Here is a 22,388-nt window from a genome sequence, read left to right on the forward strand (position 1 = left end):
TAGTAGGGCCCTGAGAAGTGTTTCCAACAAAGAGACCTAGGAGGTACTGGTGCATAGTTCCTTAAAAGTGGAGTCACAGGTAGACAGGGTGGTGAAGGCAACATTTGGCACACTTCCCTTCATTGGTCAGAACACTTAGCATATGAGTTGGGACATCATGTTGCAGCTACACGTGACATTAGTGAGGCCACTTTTAGAATACTGTGTACAATTCTGGATGCCCTTCTATAGGGAGGATGTTGTTAAAATTGAGAGGATGCAAAAAAAAAGTTAGAAGAATGTTGCTCGGACTGGAAGATTTTAGCTGTCGAGAGAGGCTGAATGGGCTGGGGCTAATTTCCCTGAAGGCTGAGGGGTGACCTAATAGAAGTTTGTAAAATCATGAAGGGTATGGATAGGGTGAATAGCCAAGGTCTTTTTCCAAGAGTAGGGGAGTCCAAAACTAGAAGGCATGGGTTTAAGGTGAGAGGGGAAAGATTTTTAAAAAGACCTGAGGGGTAACTTCTTTGCACAGAGTGTGGTACACGTATGGAATGAGCTGCCAGAGGAAGTAGACGCAGGTATAACTTCAACTTTTAAAAAAAACAGGGTACATAGATAGGAAGGGTTTAAGAGGGATATAAATCAAAAGCTGGCAAATGAGACTGGGTCAGATTGGGATGTCTGATTGGTGCAGAAGGGTCTCTTTCTGTGCTGATTGACTCTAAGTACCAAGAGTAGATGGTCACATCACCTACTGTTGGAGATAGTCTTTAGCTGGCACAAATGTTACTTACCACTGATCAGCCCATGACTGGGACGTTGATCATGTTGGGTTGCGCATGTGCACAGTCGGCATTATTACAGATGATACAAAATAAACAAAATTGCATAATCAGTGAACATCTCCATATCTGATGGGGAAAGATTTGATAAATGAATTGGCCGAAGTCGAGTCGGCCCAAGGCCCCACCCTAAGGAATTTTTACAAAAATGTCCTGAGGTTGAGATGATTAACCACCAACAAATGCAAACATTTTCCTATGTAATAGCATGAATCTAGCAAATGGAAAATTTTCCCCTGTTGTCATTCCTTCCGTCATTTTACTCTCATGTGCTCTGTGCTGCTAATTACCCATCCCAACTTTTCAGTATTCCTTAAATCTCCCTACTGTCTTGCTATCATCGCAGGCTTGTTGGATAAGTTTGAAACAGCTCCCTTAAATATCTCCTAACATTCAGATAGGTGTATCGATGCATTCAATACTAGCTCATTTTGAGTGACAATCCTATTCTCATTGAAGTGATCATCCAACTTTCCTCCCCAGCCCTTAAGGTAGCCAATATTGTAAATGATTCTTTCTTCAGGTGATGTTCTTTTTCACCTCTCTCCTCAAAAGAGGTCCCTTAATCCCCTTGTCTTTGCAGTGCTATCCCATCTCCGACGTCTTCTGGCTTGCCACAGTCCTCAATACATCATCACCTTCAAAATCCATTTCCATCATTGCCAGATCTCGAAGACCATAAGCTGTAGGAGCTGAGGTAGGCCATTCTGCCTGAGTCTGCTCCACTATTCCATGAGATTGTGATTGATCTGTTAATTCTCAACTCCACTTTCCTGCCTTTCCCCCATAAACCTGACTGAAGCTTTGAATAGACACAGCCTCTACAACATTCTGCATAAAAAATTCCATAGGTTTACTATCCTCAGAGAAGAAATTGCTCCTCATTGTCCTGAAATTATGACCCCTTAATCAGACTATGCCCTCTTGTCCTAGACTCTCGCACAAGAGAAAACAACCTTTCTATATCTACACTGTCAAGTCCCCCATTTGGAAGAATAGGAAGTGAACTTATTGAAGCATACAAATGAGAACAGGCCTCACCTATTCAACCAGTCCCTCTATATCTGGTATCAGTCTAGAGAACTTTCTCTGGATTGCCTCCAATGCCAGTATTTTAAGGGTTTTAGATTAGATTAAGATCTAATTTCCTTAGATTAAGGGCCCTAAACTGTTCACCATGTTCCAAATCTGGTGTGATAATTACCTTATACAGTTTTAGCAAGACCTCCCTATTTAATGCATCATTTGAAATAAAGACCAATATTCCATTTGCTTAACTTTAACCTGAACTTGTATCCTATTTTTTTGTGTTGATGTAAGAAAACTCCAAAGTGACTCTGTTGTAGCTTTCGGCAATCGTTCTCCATGTTTGAGCCTCTGCCCCATTATTAAAACATCTTTTCTCCAATCGTAACAAATGCCATTTATGACTGTTCCACTTTGATGCCCTTTAGCTTCCGCAGCAATTCACACAGCTGACCACACCCTCATCCAATATTTTCACACTTGGAACTGTAATCACCTGGTTCCCAATTGGCTTTGGACCAAATGGATTTTGGGAGAGAGAGAGGGGACAAGAGCAACAGGACGAGAGGACATGCAAGGGTGCAAAGAGGTACAGACATAACACCACTTGAAGCAAAGTTCTAGGATTTTGATGCTGCTCAGAAGACATGAATATATAGTTCCAATTCAGAAAGGAGAAAGATTTGAAGGGGAACTTGCTGGTGGTTATGTTTCCATACGTTTGCTGTCCTTATCTTTCAAAGTGGGAGAGTTCACTTTAAAAGGCTTAAATAAGCACCACTGATTTAATAACATGGTCGATATGTAATAATGTGATGCTCTCAGTTTGACTTCTTACTGACCCCAAGAATTTTCTTATTCTATGTATCTCAATAGCTTATTTGCTATTAGCACCCATTAATATATCACAGTCCACTGCAAACTACTTTAATTCACCTCACTTCATGATATAATATGTAAAATTTTAATCTACCATCACTTTCTGCAGATGCCTTAATATCTTGCTCTTGTTTCCTCCTCAAAACTTCCCAGCTAATTCTGATAAAAACAAGGCTTACAAGTTTTGTTTACTACTAGTTTCAAAGTAGGAAATCTACCAGCTTGCCATGAAATCCACATGGAGATCAATACCTACACGCATTCCATAATAAAGTTAACTTTTTGTCCTCTGCTGACAGTACTGGCCTACTTATTGTCATTTATGTAGGTTATCTTCTGGGAGTTGCAAATTTCATTGAAGCAGCCCAAGTTGCAACAAAATTTCAGCAAATATCCAGAACAGTTTAAAGCAGAGAATCTCCATGCTCCATCCATCTTAATTTTGTTTAAGGCAGAGATAGATAAAATTCATGAACACCATGGGGATGAAAGATGATTGGGAGTACACAATATGCTCCCAAGCATCCTCTGCCTGTGTACTTCTAGGCGGTTATTCACTCGGAAGTTCCATTGACTGAGGCCTTGTGACTTGGAGCAGTGAATGGTATACATAGCACACTGCTGCAGCTGGACACTGGTGGCATAGGGAATGAATGTTGAAGTCAGTGGATGGAGACTAATTAAGTAGGCTGTTTTGTCCTGTATGGAGCAGAGTTTCAAATGTTGTTAGAATTGTACTCAGGAAAATTCTGCCTTCAGTCTCGAGATGATGGACATACTCTGGGGGAAATGAGCAAATGATGGAATTATTTATTTATTCGATAATTGTTTGCCACGGAACTCCAAGCCTCTATAACTTTCTCTTGTATCAACAATATTTAGCACAGTTGGTTAGATGATTGTGTTGCAGTGAGATGCCAATAGCATGGGATCAATTCTCATCGCCAGCTGAAGAAGATTGTTCTTAACCTCTCCCTTCGCCTGAGGTATGGTGGCCCTCAGGTTAAAATCACCATCAGTAGTCTCTCTAATGAGACAGCAGACCTACGGGCTGGCAAGACTATGGTGATTCATTCACACACATTTATTGAATTAGTCCAGTTCTGTTCCTGGTTAATGGCACTGCAATGACACTTGGCAAAACATTCCATTTTATGACTTATGAGAGGCGGTGATGGCCTAATGGTAGGAGCACTTGACTTTTAATCCAAAGACCCAGAATAATATTCTGGAGACCTGGGTTCAAGTCCTGCCATGGCAGATGGTGGAATTTGAATTCAATTTTAAAAATCTGGAATTAAGAGTCAACTGATGACCATGAAACCACCATTTTTTTTTTGTCATAAAAAGACCCATTTGGTTCACTAATGTCCTTTCGGAAAGAAAATCTGCCATCCATACCTGGTCTGGCCAACATGTGACTCCAGAGCCATAGCAATGTGGTTGACTCACAACTGAAGTCTGAAATGCCTAGCAAGCCATTCATAGAACATAACACTGCAGTACAGGCCCTTTGGCCCTCGATGTTGTGCCTGAAGATCTGAAACCTAAATACAGGTGGAGGTAACTAATAGTTGTCAGGAACAACCACGTAATACATATTCTTACTAACTTAGGTGGAAATAAAATGGTTTTTTTAATGCAAATAACGTAATAAAACGCATCTAGGCTGCAAATTGCCAATTCTGCTTAAAGCTGCATAAAATGGCTTTTAACCCTGTTAAAGCTGCATAATTGACTTAACCACAATCTGCCTCTACAGAGATTAGCAGACAATGCTTCCTTTACCGCATAGAAAAAACCAGACTAGATAGACATTACTGGCCATCTTAACTGACCTTCAAGTGCAGGTGCAGAGACTAGGTTCGTTAGAGAAGAATAGTTTGAATGTTGGAAAACAAAGTTGGTTCCCAGGAAAAATCATGGGACGGAGTTGCTGTCAATAAAACCATTCCGTCAATTAATTGGTATTTATATACAATTATAGCTTGTACCTCTCTTTAAAAAAAGTATAAAAATGTCTTGGTTTTAAGCCATGTGCTCAGTTCCTCTGAGGAACACTGAAGTGTTTAACCTCTGTTTCTGGATGATCTGTGCCCAGCCGTATAAGAAATTAAGTGTGAAGTATTAAAGGACCAGACCGTTTGCTTGTGTTTATTGACAGTCTATTTATCCTATCCACGCCTCTCATAATTTTATAAACCTCTATAAGGTCACCCCTCAGCCTTCGACACTCCAGGGAAAACAGCCCCAGCCTATTCAGCTTTTCGCTATAGCTCAAATTCTTCAATCCTGGCAACATCCTTGTAAATCTTTTCTGAACCCTTCCAAGTTTCACAATATCTTTCTGATAGGAAGGAGACCAAAATTGCACACAATATTCCAAAAGCAGCCAAAACAACATCCTGTACAGCTGCAACATGACCTCCCAACGCACTGATCAATCAAGGGAAGCATACCAAACTCCTCCTTCACATTCCTATCTACCTGCGACTCAACTTTCAAGGAGCTGTGAACACACTCCAAGGTATCTTTATCCAGCAACACTCCTGAGGACCTTACCATTAAGTGTACAAGTCCTGCGAAAATTTGCTTTCCCAAAATACAGCACCTCGCATTTACCCAAATTAAACTCAATCTGTCACTTCTCAGCCCATTGGCCCATCTGATCAAGATCTCATTGTAATCTGAGATAACCTTCTTCGCTGTCCACTACACCTCCAATTTTGGTGCCATCTGCAAACTTACTAATTGTACCTCCTATGTTCATATCCAAATCAGTTATAGAAATGAAGAGAAGTAGTGGACCCAGCACTGATCCTTGTGGCACTGCACTGGTCACAGGCCTCCAGTCTGAAAAACAAACCTCTACCACTACTCTGTCTTCCACCTACGAGTCAGTTCTTTATCCAAGTGGCTAGTTCTCCTTGTATTCCATGAGATCTAACACCTTGCTAACCAGTATCCCATGGGGAACCTTATCAAACGCCTCACTGAAGTCCATATAGATCACATCTACCATTCTGCCCTCATCAATCCTCTTTGTCACGTCTTCAAAAAACTCAATCAAGTTTGAGAGACATGACTTCCCATGCACAGAGCCATGTTGACTATCCCGAATCAGTTCTTGCCTTTCCAAATATATGTACATCCTGTACCTCAGGATTCCCTCTAACAACTTGCCCACCACCGACATCACCAGTCTATAGTTCCCTGGCTTTTTCTTACCACCCTTCTTAGATAATGGTACCAAGTTAGCCAACCTCCAGTCTTCCGTTACCTCACCTGTGACTATTGATGATAGAAATATCTCAGCAAGGGGCCCAGCAATCACTTCCCTAGTTTCCACAGAGTTCTGGGGTACACCTGATCAGGTCCTGGGGATTTATCCACTATTATGCATTTCAAGACATCCAACACTTCCTCCTCTGTAATACAGACATTTTTCAAGATGTCACCTCTATTTCCCCACATTCTAAATCTTTCATGCCCTTCTCCACAGTAAACAATGATGCAAAATACTCATTTTGTATATTCTCCCCAAATCCTGTGGCTCCACACAAAGGCTGCTGATCTTTGAGGGAGGCCCTATTCTCTCCTTAATTACCCTTTTGTCCTTAATGGATTTGTAAAAACCTTTGGATTCTCCTTAACCCTAGTTGCCAAAGCTATGTCCTCTTTTTGCCCTCCTGATTTTTCTCTTCAGTATACTCCTACTGCCTTTATACTCTAAGGATTCACTTGATCTCTCCTGTCTATACCTGACATCTGCTTCCTTTTTTTTCTTAACCAAACCCTCAATTTCCCTAGTCACCCAGCATTCCCTACATCTACCAGCATTTCCTTTCACCCTAACAGGAATACACCGTCTTTGGATTGTCATTACTGAAGGCTTCGTATTTTCCAGACGTCCCTTTACCTGCGAACATCTGCACCCAATCAGCTTTTGAACGTTCTTGCCTAATACTGTCAAAATTAGTTTTTCTCCAATTTAGAATTCCAAATTCCAAATTAGGGACAATTAAATGAGTAGAACTACTGGAGGTTGCCAATATGGATCATCCACTCAGGACGCCTGGTTGAAGATTGTTGCGAATGCTTCAGCACAGTTTTTGCAGTGACATGCTGGGCTCTTCCATCTTTGAGGGTAGGGATATTTGTGCAGCCTCTACCTCCAATGAATCATTTAATTGTCCACCGTCATTAACACCTGGATGTGACAAGACTGCAGAGTTTAGATCGGATTCGTTGATTGTGGGATCCCTTAGCTCTATCACTTGCTGCACATGCCGTTTGGCATGCAAGTAATCCAGTTCAGTTGCTTCACCAGGTTATTTTTAGGTATGCCTGATATTGCTGGCATGCCATCCCACACACTCCTTTGAACTAGGGTCGATCCTCTGGCTTGATAGTAGTGGCTGAGTGGGGGATATGCCAGGCCATAAAATTGCAGGTTGTGTTGGAGTTCAATTCTGCTGTTGTTGATGGCTCCTCATGGATGCCCAGTCTGGACTTACCAGATGTGTTTGAAGTCTGCCCCATTTAGACACAGCGATAGTGACACAACACAGAGGGTATTCCTGGTGTGAAGGCAGGATTTTCTTGCCACAAGAACTGTGTGGTGATCACTCTTACCGATTGTCATGAACAGATGCATCTGCAGTCAGCCAATCGGTAAGGATAAGGTCAAGTATGTTTTTCGCTCGCTAGTTCTCTCACCATCTGTTGCAGACCCAGTCTACCAGCTCTGTCCTTTAGGATCTGACTAGCTCGATCAGTAGTGCTGCCAATCCACTCTTGGCAAGGAATATTGAAATCACCCATGCAGAGTACTTTTTGTGCTCCTGCCACTTCAATACGTCCTTCTAGTTTTATTCAACAAGTACTGATTCATCAGCCAACAGAAGATGGCACATGGTAGAACAGCAAGATTTTTCAAATCCCACGTTTAACCTGAAGCAATAAGACTTCTTGGGGTCTGAAGTCAATGTTGAGATCTCCCAGAGCAATATCTTCCCAACTGTGTACCATGGTGCCACAACTTCTGCTGTTCTGCTCGTGAGTCAAGACATATCCAAGGATGATGATGGTGGCGCCTGGGACATACATCATACTCAGAGAATCATACTTTACAGACAATGTCAGGCTGTTGCTTGACTAGTATTTGACACTGCTCTCCCAATTTTGGCACTAGCCCTCAGATATTCGTAAGGAGGACTTTGCAGGATTAACAGGGCTGTTTTTCCTGTTGTGTTTTCCGGTACTTGGTTGATACCAGGTGGTCTGTGTGTTTTCATTTCTTTGTTGATACTTTGCAGTAATTGATACAATGGAGTGCCTTGGTAGGCTATTTTAGATGGCAGTTGAGAGTCAGCCACATTGCTATGGATCTGGAGTCACGCCTAGGCCAGACAAGGTGAAGATGGCAGATTTCCTTCCCTGAAGGACATTATCGACAGTAGTTTCACGGTCAAGAGTCTTGATTCCAGAATGTTTTTTGTTGAGTTCAAATTCCACCATCATGGTGGGATTCAAACTAGAGCCCCCATAACATCAGCTGAGTTTCTGAATTAATAGTCGAGCATTAATACCATTAGGCCATTATCTCCTCATTTATTTTTTAGCGCCTTAGTCAACGTCAGGAAATCTGTCAGGTTCCTTTCCTTTTTTAAAAATAAGTTAGTGCTTGATACAACAGAATGGTTTGTTCAGCCATTTCATAGACGGTTAAGATTTAATCATGTTGGAGTCACTTGTTGGCCAGACCAGTTAAGGACATCAGTTGACCTTCGAGGTACAGTAATGAACCAGATGAGATTTTATGACAAGCAACAATGGTTTGAAATTCATTTTAGTTTTAATTCTGGATTTTTTGTTCAAATTCTACCACCTGCTGTGGCCACAGATCATTAATTGGGTCTCTGCATACTGTTATGCAGTCACCTCACCCATATTATTAACAATGACTTTATTGAGTGATGAATATTAATAAAGCAATCTTAAACTATGTCAGCAATATTAACACAGTTTATACTTTTGCTGAAGCAGCACAATCAAATGCAGCCAAAGTTAAGGGAGATTCTCAAAAGGGAACATTTTACAGTGAATTAAATGCTGAGGCTATGAATTTAGCAGAACCAGAAACAAATCATATTCATATTAAACAATTACACTTACCTTGGAGCAGGACAACATTCCACTAAGCATTTTGGTCCCTTTGCCAATTCCAACCACTAAAGTAAAACAAAAGGAAAACAGTAATTTTTTTTAAACATATGGCAAGAGAAACAATTGCAGCAAATCAGAATTGTAAACAAAGATCGAGCACTGTGCAGAACATTGGTCAGGAAATAGGTCTTAAGACTATAATGCAAAATAAATCTATGAAACCATCAACAGTGCTCAATTACTGTTAACAGAAAGATAACGTTCAATCAAACATTGTATTATTAGCAATAACTCAATTCTGACTAAAAACTGAAAAAACTGTGGATGCTGGAAATCTGAAATAAAAATAGAAATTGCTGGAAAAATCTTGGGTGGACTGAACGGAGGTCTGAAGAAGGGACACTGGACCCAAAATATTAACTCTTAAAATCTCTCTATAGATGCTGCCAGACCTGCTGGGATTTTCCAGCAATTTCTGTTTTTATGTTAATTCTGGACTACTCTGTACAGCTCTTGCTGCAATCACAAAAAATATTATTGCTTTTAACAAAGTAAAGTAGTCATAGAGAACCTTGTTATTTGCACTTTAAATACAGAGGTAAAATGCTAAGCGTTATATTTGAACTCTAGTCTTTAGAAAAGAAGGTGTTAAGATGCAAGAACTGAGAGAAACTTGAGAAAGATGATCTGGAATTCGGGATTCAAACCAAGATTCTCTTTCACATGCATATCTATGTAGCAATTAGGAAAATATCATGCAGGGAATAAAGAAACACTCTCAAACATTCCTTTCCAAGTGCATGCGAGTTTATCTTAAAGACAGAGTGCAGCACAACATTCCAGTTCAGCAAAGTCAATAGAAGTTTAAGGATTGTGCAACATAAAAAAAGCTCCAAAGTTAATTTGTTATTTTAAAAAGGATTCTTATGTCAATATAGGCCAAGTATCCGAATACTCAAAACTAGGAAAGGAATACAAATATGATTAAAATCAAGGAAGCTGGAGACTAGATTAATATTTTCTCTGGATTTCATTTGAATGCATCTATCGACAAATGCATTTCATTTGAATGCATCTATCCTGATGAAGGGCTCTTGCCTGAAATGTCGATTCTCCTGCTCCTCGAATACTGCCTGACTTGCTGTGCTTTTCCAGCACCACAATCCTGACTCTGACTTCCAGCATCTGCAGTCCTCACTTTCTCCTAGTATTAGGGTTAGGGTAATCCTAAAACATTGCTCTTGTCCATTTAAATCTAATGTTTTGATAGGCTTTCTCAGTACATCACTGCTAGTGATCAGCTTCAGCTGCCTTTTGTTTCTCAAGATCTGTGAGCAACAGGAGTCATCAGCTGGTTGTACAATCTCTCACCAGCATTGTATAAAGTTGCCGCCCAAATTAGAATGCTGATAGATAACAAACACAGCCTGCAAATTACTGTAATCCCTCATACATACTGTGATATATGCCTTCTAGTATGCAAAGTCTATTTTAACATGTTTAAGACATCGAAGGGTGATAAAAGCAAACAAGTCGTCAATGCATATAGCTGTTTACCCATTGCTACGGAAGTACCTTTAGCTTTCAATCCCCACCTCTTCTTACCAAGCACTCCTGATGCTGCACTGTCAAGAGTTCCTCCATGTCCCAACTTTAAAACCTGTTTCTTTCTTTTCATTGGATGTTGCTTGATGCCAGCCTCTGTTTGAGCAACACAATTCAAATGTCAGACTAACACGTCAGTTGTTTAAAAACAAAATTGAAATGTCACAAAATATCTGAACAAGTGTTTTATTATGCTTTTTGGCTGAAATTTAAATGGTACTACCAAAGTGCACTCTCCCATAGTCTGCAGAATTTGACAGTCGGCCAGCATCTTGTTGGCTATACCAAAATCTTGAGAATGAACACTGAAGAAGAAAGACCATGATGTGTAGGATATGGATTTTAAATTCATTTCATGGTTGAAGTAGCAAGTGAAATTTCGTATGATCTCATTTGACTTAGAGGAATGCTCTCCATCATTTATGGTTTTGAATTGCATCAAGTCTGGAAAAAGGTGAGTTCTCTCGAACTTCTTTACCTGGTCAACAACTAATTAGCCATCCATCACCATATGTGGCTCAATCACATTAAAAATTGGGAATTCTCCTCTCTTGGAGTTTAATTTGGATAAATGCATTGCATTGCATTTTAGTAAAACAAACAAAGAAGACTTCTACAATTTAAAGTAGGGCCTTGGATAGTATTGTAGAACATTGAGACATGGGGGTTCAAGTACATAATTCTTTGAAGTTTGTATCACATATAGCCAGGGTTGTTAAGGAGGTGTTTAGCATGCTTGTCTTCATTGCTCACAACTTTTGGAGATAGGAGTTGGGATGTTATGCTGAGGTTATACAGGATGTTGCTGAGGCCTCTTCTGGAGTACTATGTCCAGTTCTGGTCTCCGTTATAGAAAGGATATTATTAAGCTGGAGAAGGTTCAGAAGAGATTTACCAGGATGTTGTTATGAATAGAGTGTTTGAGTTATCAGGAGAGGCTGGATAGGATAGGACTTTTCACACTGACACATAGGAGGTTGAGGTGACCTTACATGTGTTTATAAAATAATGAAGGATATAGATAAGGTGAATGGCAAGTGTCTATTCCCTAGAAAGGGGGATTTCAAGATTATGGAGCATCTTTTATATTAAAAAAAGGTGAGAAGAAAGATTTTGAAAAGACATGTGGGGCATCTATTTTACAGAGTGATTTGGGTGCAGAATGAACTTCCAGTGGAAGTGGTGAATGCGGATATAGTTACAATGTTTAAAATTCATTTGGATTAGTACATTAATAAGAAATGTTTGGATGGATATAGGCCAAGCGCAGACAGGTGGAATTAGTTCATTTTAGGATTATGATCACCCTCTATCCTTATAGACTACAGCCATTTCCAATCTCCTTTTCCTTGCAAATTTTTACATCTCTAGAATGTACCCATTTTCTCTGCAACTCCAAGATTGGAAAAATATTTGAAACGATTCAATTAGCCAGTGATGAAATAAGCTTGACCAAAAAGTTACAAACAATATCAGTGACTGTCCATTTCTAACTGAGAAGCTGGTGCAAGTTGTTGTCGTCTTGAACTGCAGCAGACCATGGTTTGAAGGTATATGTACAGTGCCATTAGGTAAGCAATTCCAGAATTTTGATCTAGTAATAGTGAAGGACAGTGACATATTTCAAAATTGGGATGTTGAGAGATGGAGGTCATGGTGTTTCCATGCATCTGCTGTCCAGATGGTAGGAGATGTTGTTAAAAAGGTCCTCGGGGAGTTGCTGCAATCCATTTTGCATGTCATATACACCACTGCCACAATGCACCAGTACTGAAATGCATCAATGTTGAAGGTGGTAAATGGGGCGTTAACAAGTGGGCTTTGTTCGAGATGGTATAAATTTTCTTTGGTTGAGAATTATAGGAGCCACACTGAACCTGGCAAACTGGTGACTATTCAATCACACTCCTGACCTGTTGCCTTGTAGTTGATGGACAACCTTTGGGGAGACAGAAGGTTAAGTTACTCATTGCAGAATTTCCAGTTTCTGATTTTCCCTTGTAACCAGTATTTGAGGCTACTTCAGAATTGCTGATTAATGGTAAAGAGCTGAAAATGTGTTGCTGGAAAAGCGCAGCAGGTCAGGCAGCATCCAGGGAACAGGAGAATCGACATTTCGGGCATAAACCCTTCTTCAGGAGTCAGTATCTGCTGACACCAGGTGCCCCTATTGACTGTGCATGTGGAAGTCTCTAGAGTTCCCTGAAAGTGGAGTAGCAGGTAGAGAGGATAGTGAACAAGGTGTTTGGTATGCTTACCTTTATTGGTCAGTGCATTGAGTGCAGGAGTTGGGAGGTCATATTGCAGCTGTGCAGGGCGTTGGTTAGGCCGCTTTTCAAATATTGCATGAAATTCTAGTCTTCCTGCTATAGGAAGGATGTTGTGAAACTTGAAAGAGTTCAGAAAATATTTACAGGGATGTGGCCAGGTTTGGAGAGTTTGAACTCTAGGGAGATGCTGAATAGGCTGGGGCTATTTTCCCTGGAGCCTCAGAAGCTGCGGGGTGACTTTTTGTAGAAATTTAGAAAATCATGAGGGGCATGGGTAGAGTAAATAGACAAGGCCTTTACCCAAGGTGAGGAAGTCTAGAACTAGAGGGCACAGGTTTAGGGTGAGAGGGGAAAGATTTGAAAGGGACCAGAGGGGGCAACTTTTTCACACAAAGGATGGTACGTGTGTGCAGTGAGCTGCCAGAGCAAATGGTGGAGGCTGGTTCAATTACACCATTTAAAAGGCATCTGAATGTGTACGTGAATTGGAAGGGTTTAGCGAGAAATGGGCCAAATGCTGGCAAGTGGAACTAGATTTGTTTAGGATATCTGGTCGGCATGGACGTGTTGGACCAAAAGGTCTATTTCTGTGTTATATATCTCCGATCCTGTGTCATCAAAAGTGCTGTATTTACTAAAGACTATCATCATCAGCAATCCCTTGAAACGAGGAATTTAGCTCATGTGCATTTTTTTTCTAACATAGGTAGGCTGTTGCACTGGAGCTGTCACATGGTTCTAACTGATCAGTAGATCCTTCTGCTTTTACAATCTGCATTCGCAGGTTGAACATCAACTCGTTCGGTTCTATTACGAATGCACGTTCTGTGACTATCCAGTCCAGAACTCAAACCCGAAGCTTCCAAGTATGAGGTAGTGGTATTACCTGTTTTGACCAATGACTTGCGCTTCTAAACAATAGAGCCATTGCTACATTTGGAGAAACAAATGATAGCTAAGGATTGATGAATAGAATTGTCGGTCAACAGTCAAATTGTGCGCTACATTCATTGCAGAGCGCACCACATGTATAATGAAAAGGTACCTTTAGCTATAATATTGGCCATCCACCTCTGCTTTATAATGGCTACAAAGACTAAATACGCACTGTTTCCTGACTTGATAATTGCGCCCAGTTTTATCTTGGAGAAAGCACATCATTGTGACTGGAAAGTTTGGTCATTGAATGGGATTTTTCAAATCCGAATTTTAATCATCAGTTACAACTGTGCTTAAATTTTATAGTTATTTTTAACGTTTGTATACGTTATGACATGCATCCGTACATGGCAGTTGGGACTTGTTTCTGAATCATCTTGCCTGGAAGTAGGGATGCTACCATTGTGCCACACTGCTTGTGACACAATCCGTTCATTAGTGGATTAATTTAGCTTATTTGGAAACAATGGCTTGCATATAGATGGTGATTTTTAAAGCAAATGCATTCAGAGCAGCTTTTCAGAGATGTTATCAGACCGAGTTTGATGCTAAAGAGTGTGAGATTTGGTGAGTAAAATCTTGGTTTTAAGATTTGGATTTTTAAGAAAGATGTTAAGAACTGGTATAGAAGTAGACCCCATGACGTTGGACTATGTAGCTAAAGATCAGCCTTTTGGAGGAACTTAATGGTGTAGGAGCAGGAGGTGAAGATTTTTGCAATGCTATGCCTATGGTTAGGCAAGAGTGGAACCAATTGAGGGAAGTTGAAAAGAAGATGGAAAGGAAATTAAGTTACAATCAGTGTATCATCTCAACCCCAAAATATCGCTGCTACAGTTTCTTAGTGCAGTGTTCCGGGCCCAACAACGTTTAGTTACTTCAATAATAGCCTTGACTCCAACATAAAGCAAGATTGAGGATGTTTACTGATAATTTCATGGAATGCAGTCTCATTTATAATAAGTGAAATAGTAAAGGAAAGTATACTAAAATGTAGCAAAACCTGGGTAACATTCAAGCTTGGATTGAGAAGTGGCAAGAAACATTTGTGCCATGCAATAACAAACTCCAACCATCATTCCTTGATGTATGTTGGCATTATCACCTCTGATTCCACCATTATCAACATGTTGGGGTTTACCATTAATCACCAAACCTTCCAGTCACAATGATGTGCTTTCTCCAAGATAAAACTGGGCGCAATTATCAAGTCAGGAAACAGAAAGTGCGTATTTAGTCTTTGTACCCATGCCCCTCATGATTTTCTAAATTTCTACAAAAAGTCACCCCGCAGCTTCTGAGGCTCCAGGGAAAATAGCCCCAGCCTATTCAGCATCTCCCTAGAGTTCAAACTCTCCAAACCTGGCCACATCCCTGTAAATATTTTCTGAACCCTTTCAAGTTTCACAACATCCTTCCTATAGCAGGGAGACTAGAATTTCATGCAATATTTGAAAAGTGGCCTAACCAACGCCCTGCACAGCTGCAATATGACCTCCCAACTCCTGCACTCAATGCACTGACCAATAAAGGTAAGCATACCAAACACCTTGTTCACTATCCTATCTACCTGCTACTCCACTTTCAGGGAACTATGAACTTGCACACCAAAGTCTCTTTGTTCAGCAACACTACAAAACAAATAGTCAAGTCAAATATATACTCAAGATCTCTGTTTAAGTACTACATTAACAGACAGCTTCTTTTCAACTATTTATATCATCTGAAGAAATTACACAAATACTTCATTCCGAGTTAGATGCGCCAGAAAAAGCCAAATTATGAAAAGAAAATGGCACAACCTTCCCAACATCGAGATGTTAAGCTTATGGTTGATCATGTGCATATAATAGGAATAGTCATTCCATTTCCAGGCCCAGATGTGATCATTTTGCTCTAAAATCTATTAATCAAAGAATGTGCTCTTGCAATTATGAACTAACAATATCTTCTCATCCACTATGGGTTCCAATTCCTTCGACACTACTGCAGATATAAAACTACAAGTAAATCAGAGTGTATCAGAGCCAAGTTTGACCTCATTTTGCTGACATCCAGATAATGCACCCCCCCCCACCCCCAAATAGAGACATAGAAAGCCCAATACTTTTTAGTGCAATCAATACAGGAAACAGGTAGCTCCCCCCCAACACATTTTCTAACTGCAAATTAAATGAATATAAGAGTTTCACCTTACTTCGCATAACAATACAAACATCAATCATTCTGTCACATCTTTCCTAAATTGTCCTTACCCAATATTTTGGCTTAGTTCAAGTTGGCCAAACTCAAATTTTCCTTTGCTAAATAACATTTCATGCTCCCTATGGAGCCATCTTCTTCATATTCTTTCAAGCAAAGAAGGTCCAATTCTCCAACCATTTCCACAAAACAAATCATTCACAGCAAACAGAACATCTAACAGGATATTGCTGCTATACCAAAATGGCATTCTGCTTACCACAAAAATAAGTAAGGTTATAGGAATCCCAATGCTGTTGAGAAGCCAGTTATGTACAGCAGGTCACACATCACAAGTTGAACTATTTCAAACAATATATCTGTCTCCAGAAGGCAGCGTGCAAACAGCTTCAAAAAATTCAAAAATTCCAAACATAGCATGCAACACTGGACAAATTCTGATATTGGTCAACGGCAATCAACATTAATCCTGACTGCAGTAAGAATCACATCAGACATGAATTTAAGACAATCAATTGAGCCCACAGGGCGATTCATTTGTATTGTGACAATACTTTGGCTTTAAGAGGTTTATTTTGTCCTTTTCTTTGGAGAGAGATTTTAAAGGAAATACCCACGCATCTCTCAGAGCAACTACAATAAACAGCTTGAAAGGCCTCGGGTTTTCTTTTGGAACAATAAAAGCAGCCTGAATGGGTGTGGTCAAGCTCCCAAAGCCAGGATTTTTCTTTTTCTTCAGTTGCTGTTGGGGTCTTGAAATTTTTTCTTTTTCCTTCTGCTTGTTACAGCCAAAAGATGGGGGTTCTCTTCCTGCTGCTGGAGTTGCGTATGAGATAAACTGTATTCTGATTTTACCTTTTACCAAGCATGTGTTTGTGAGATGTTACTATATTGGAGCAGTTAATCAGTAATAGTAATTATTTATTATTCTGTTAAGTTTTCCAATAGAATGAAGTTTTTAAATTCCCTCTTTCTTTTGTTATATGTTAACTATAGTGGATGAATAAAGTGTGTTTTGCTTTAAACCCAGTAAGTTGACAAAAATTGGATCTGGAATGCAACACTTTACATTTACCTCTACAATAAAAAAAAATTAGGGTCTAGACTACTTTCTACATATCTTGAGAGGGGTTTGGTCTGGTCCATAACAGTATGTGATAGCAATCATAGATTTACAAATAGGAACCTGTTCTTTACGGGTAAAAGGAATATATCCACATACTGCAGCTTTTCAAATGAGAATGGACTTGCCTGGTTTCAATTTAAGCAGTTAATTTAGATTGATTATTGATAATTAACTGCACACTGCTTTAATGCTCCTTTCTAAAGTTAGCTTTTTTTGTAATTCAGTCCTGATGAGTGCAATACGAATAGTTTAGATTACATGTCTCTTTTTAGCAATGTTTCATAGAACTTGCACTTACATAATACCTTTCACAATGTCCCAAAACATTTCACACCCAAACTATATAACAAAGAAATGTAGCCAACGTTTGGAACATAGCAAAAGTCCAACACGAAGCAGAGCTAAGTGACTAGATAGCCTTTCAGCCAGTGTTTGAATTGCATCATTATAAACAGATGATCTTGTGATCAAGTTAATTGTATTGCGAAACAATGCTGTGCACAAACTGACTGCCATGTTTTCCGATATTACAACAATGACAATACTTAATAAAACTGCATTGACTATGAAACATTTTACGCCCTATAAATGCAAATTATTTTATTCTCATCTTTGCAAATGCCTTCCTGATTTTGTCCTTGCCCATCTCTGATCTTGGGAAATTGTGGGATTCCATTATTAAATAGGTTGTAATGAGACAGTTAGAAAACCACGATACAGGTAGTTCTTATAATGTGCATTTATTAAATGCAACATGTCTATAACATGATTTGAGAATCGTGAACTTTTTTTTAAAATAAAGCAAGCTTCCGCTCACTGTTACACGATTCTCATTCCTGGCACTAGGTGTCATGGAGGATTGGACTCCACGTCAGTGTCACATGATCAGTCAGCTCGTGCACTTTTTCACAAAGGGCTTCATGAAAGGTATTGTGAAAGGTTTGTGCTTGTGAACTTTAGCAAAGCATCGTAAAAATGTTTTTATGGTCTGAGGACAAGAAACTGGGAGAGATCTGTTAATTTAAAAACTTAGAGTTGAATAAGTGTGAAATTTCATTGGAACTGACCAGTAGTTTGAAACTTGGCTTTGTTGTTTGTATTAAGAGCTTTTTTCTCTTTTGTTTAAAAAATACAGATAGATGTTAAAAAAAATCTGCAGACTCACATGAATCTGTTTCAGTGACTAATTACTATGGTACCCAATTCCAAAAAAATACCAGTACAGGGGCTTGGACACAGTCAGCTGCTCAGGGTGGTCAGAGTCAGCAAACTCTGCACATAGCGGGTGAGGGAGAAAAAGATGGGCACACATTGTTACTGCTGCTGCATGTGTGGAGATGTACTGAGGGAATGAGTAGGCTGTGCAGAAGAGATTCAGGGTTAGTCAGTCAGAGTCAGATGTTAGCGAGTTGAAACTTTATTGCTGGAACAGCACAGCAGGTCAGGCAGCATCCAGGGAACAGGAGATTCGACGTTTCGGGCACAGGCCCTTCTTCAGGAATGATGTTAGCGAGGATGAGCGTGTGTGTGGTGGGTGGGGGAGAGAAATGTTGCAGAAAATGGAAAGTACGGTAGGAGAGATAGAATGAGTTTGAAGTATCAACAAAAAGATGATGGCACTTTCATTGACAGAGTGGAGAAGGTCATTGATCTTCTTCCTATTTTTAGTGTATTCCTTCAGGTGGTTGAGACTACACTGGCCTGGATGGTAACCCTGGTTCCGGTTGGCATGGTTCCAGTAGAATAGCATCCTCGTTTGGCCTGAGAGAAAAGGACCTGCCTCAACATCACCCCATCCCCATCAGCAGCATCTCCATGTCCCTGTCCACAAAGAGAGGCACCAATTTTCCATTAGGTAAAAACAATGACTGCAGATGCTGGAAACCAGATTCTGGATTAATGGTGCTGGAAGAGCGCAGCAGTTCAGGCAGCATCCAAGGAGCTTCGAAATCGACGTTTCGGGCAAAAGCCCTTCATCAGGAATAAAGGCAGTGAGCCTCTCCAATGTCAGAAATCATGCTTGGCAGATCCAGACTGACAGCTCTTGGTCTGAGTGCACATTATCGTTTTAAAGATGATGCTGCTCTACGGATATTGGTCAATTCTGAGATATCCTGGAAGTGGTGAATTGTTTTGGAAATGGCACATGGTATGGTGGTGCTAGAATGTGACAGAGGAGCACCAAAGGGTGGGTAGGTAATAAATCAGGTGGGATTTGTAAAATGAGGTGATAGATGTCCCCGAGCATCACAATATGAAACCCTCCAAAAGAAACTTGACAAAACTGACAGTAAGCAAAAGAAATTAAGATTCAGCGCTTGACCTATCAAGGTAGGTTTCATTCGGGGATCTGACTTGTGCAGTGTTACCATTGGATGGGATCAGAAGACTGGCTAGAATGTAGTGCAGCCAGCACATATAGATGCCAATCAAGAGTAATCAGTTAAAGATTCTGATGCATTGCACTATGCAGTACCATACAACAGGTCAGTTACAATTGGTCAAAATTTATGTAGACTGTGTTATTGTTTGTGTTTGGCTAACTAATATTTTTATTTCTATTTTTACAGGTTTTTGTTTTGGTCATTCGCCCCAACTACTTTTCCCATAACCCCCACTATTTCTATTGCACGATTTTCTAAAACACAACTACAACATTATAGGAGAACCTGTACAAAATAGACAGTGTTAACACGGCTTCCTAAAAGGAAATTACATTTAATAAAATTATAAGCTCGATAAGAATGTACCAAGCAATGTGGATAAAAGAACATCAGTTCATGCAGTGTATTCATATTTACAAAGTGTGTTCAATAAGGTGCCACACAAGATTGTTTCCTGTTCATTTTACAAAGTCAGGATAACTGGGTCATTTTGAATTTGGCAAATTTTAACTCGTGAAATGCCAGCAGAATCAGCACTGGGGCCTTGACTACTTATGGTCGATATTTGGATGAAGCAACAGTCTATATTGAACCATCAGCAAATATCGGGACAAAGATAGATAGGAAAGCAAGCTGCAAGGAGGATACTGAGCATGGAAAGGGATATAGGTAGATTAATGAATAGACAAATATTGACAGTTAAGAGTTTAATATGAAGAAAGGAGAGTTGTTCACTTTGGTGGTAAGAATAGAAAACAAAATTATTTAAATGCACACCACACAAAGCTGTAGTACAGTTGGATCTGGCTGTTCTTCTTGACAAAATGCAAAGAGGAGCATGAAACCATAACAAGTAATTAGCAAGGCAAATGGGATGTTTGCTTTTATTGTAAAAGATGGAATTTAATAAGACAGTCCATGTACAATGTAGCCTATACAAGGCATTGCTGAGACCATATCTAGAGCATTGTACACAGTTTTGCTCTTTTTACTTAAGGAGGGAATTCAGATAAGGTTCACTAAGTTGTTTCCTCAGCTGTCTAGAGAAAAGGTTGAGCAGACTTTACTTATTAGCATTTAGAAGATTGAAGGGTGATCCGAATGAAAGAAACTATCTTCAGCAGACTTGATAGAAAAGGTACTGATGTTTCCCTTTGAAAGATAATCTAGAACTTGAACTCATTTTCAAAATAAGGAGTCTCTGATTGAAAACTGAGATAAGGAGAAATTTCTTCTTTCAGGTCTTTGGAGTGCTCTTGCCTAGACAGCAGAAGAGGCTGTGTCATAGAATATATTGAAGACTGAGTTAGACATGGAAGCCAGGAGTTATAGGGCAGGCAGAAAGTGAAGGTTAAGGTCATTATCATATTATACAGCACGGAAACAGACCCTTCAATCCAACCAGTCCATGCCAACCATGTTCCCAAACTAAACTATTCCCATTTGCCTGCATTTGGCCCATATCCCCGCAAACCTTTCCTATTCACGTACTTATTCAAATGTCTTTTAAATATTCTAACTCGACCCGCATCCACCACCTCTTCCCGCAGTTCATTCCACATACAAACCACTATGTAAAAAGGTTGCCCCTCACGCCTTTTTAAAAAAATGTTTCTCCTCTCACCTTAAAAAATGTACCCCCTAGTTTTGAACTCCCCTACTTTAGGGAAATTACCTTTGCTATTCACCTTATCTATTCCCCTCATGATTTTATAAACTTCTAAGGTTGCCCCTCAACCTCCTACACACCAGTGAAAAAAGTCCCAGACCAGCTCAGACCCACCATCCTCAACAACAGCCTGGTAAATCTTGTGTGAATCCACTACAGTTTAATAATATCCTTCCTCTAGCATGGCAACCAGAACCGGACACAGTACTCCACAGAAACCTGTTCAACAGCCTGTGCAACCTCAACATAACATCCAAACTTCACACTCAAAAGTCTGAGCAATGAAGGCAGGTGTGCTAAACATATTGGTAACCACCATGTCTACATTTGATGTAAATTTCTAAGAGTTACGTACCTGAACCTCCAGGTCCCTGTTCTACAACACCACCCAGAACCTTACTATTAACTGTGTAAGTCCTGCCCTTGCTTGTATTACCAAAATGTAATAGCTCGCTTTTATCTAAATTTAACCTCCATCAGCCACTCCTCAGCCCACCAACCCAGTTGGTCAAGATCTCTTTTTAATCTTCGATAACCTTCTCCACTATTCACTCTACCACCAATTTTGGGTGTCATCCATAAACCTACTAACCATGCCTCCTATATTCTCATCTAAATCATTTAGATGAAACGACAAACAAAAGTGGACCTAGTACCAATCCCTGTGGAACACTGCCGGTTGCAGGCCTCCAATCCAAAAAACAACCCTCCACTTTTTTTTAAACCAAAAGGTGTAAACAGAAAAAAAACAATACACCCCATCAAACACTTCCAGGAAAAGGCCAGCACAGGGCAAAACACAGCAGAGTGTCACTTTGCTGTCTTTCAAGGCAGAAAAACAAGTTGCCTTGACTTTGTTGAACAAAAATAAAGATCCTATTACTCTGGGGAAAAACAACAAACAACAAAAAAATGGCTCTCCTGACCACCTTCTGTCTCCTCCTATAAAGCCAATTTTGTATCTAACTAACCCTGAATCCCACATGATCTAAATTTATTAATTGATCTACCATGTGGAACCTGGTCAAAGGCTTTACTAAAGTGCAAGTAAACAACATCTACCATTGCCCTTGTTCATCAATTTTGTTACTTCCTTAAAAAAAAAACTCAATCAAGTTTGAGACACAATTTCCCTTGTACAAAACCATGCCTACTATTCCTATTCAGTCCATGCCTCTCCAAGTGCACGTAAATTCTGTTCTTTCAGAATCATCTCCAACTGACGTCAGACTCGCACATCTATGAACTTGCAGGCTTCGCCTTACAGTCACTTAAATAAAGGCACAACCTTAGCCA

At 39.9% G+C, this 22,388-nt stretch overlaps 1 protein-coding gene across 4 annotated transcripts in view; it reads right to left on the bottom strand.

Moving 5' to 3' along the window:
• trub1 (TruB pseudouridine (psi) synthase family member 1) overlaps positions 1–22,388 on the bottom strand; it is an 85,933-nt gene that overhangs the window by 58,839 nt on the left and 4,706 nt on the right. For 3 of the 4 annotated variants that reach the window (XM_087998849.1, XM_043712809.2, XM_043712808.2), the window contains exons 2-3: positions 10,503–10,598; positions 8,907–8,962 (exon numbers count right to left, since the gene is read on the bottom strand). In XM_087998849.1, coding sequence (XP_087854975.1) covers positions 8,907–8,962; positions 10,503–10,598 — 152 coding nt within the window. The remainder of the gene's footprint in view (positions 1–8,906; positions 8,963–10,502; positions 10,599–22,388) is intronic. The other variant, XM_043712810.2, reaches the window with a different exon arrangement.

The sequence above is a fragment of the Chiloscyllium plagiosum genome, unplaced genomic scaffold (assembly GCF_037043375.1).
Source record: "Chiloscyllium plagiosum isolate Xiang-an unplaced genomic scaffold, Cpla_swu_hap1 HiC_scaffold_22, whole genome shotgun sequence".
NCBI classification, from domain to species: Eukaryota; Metazoa; Chordata; class Chondrichthyes; order Orectolobiformes; family Hemiscylliidae; genus Chiloscyllium; species Chiloscyllium plagiosum.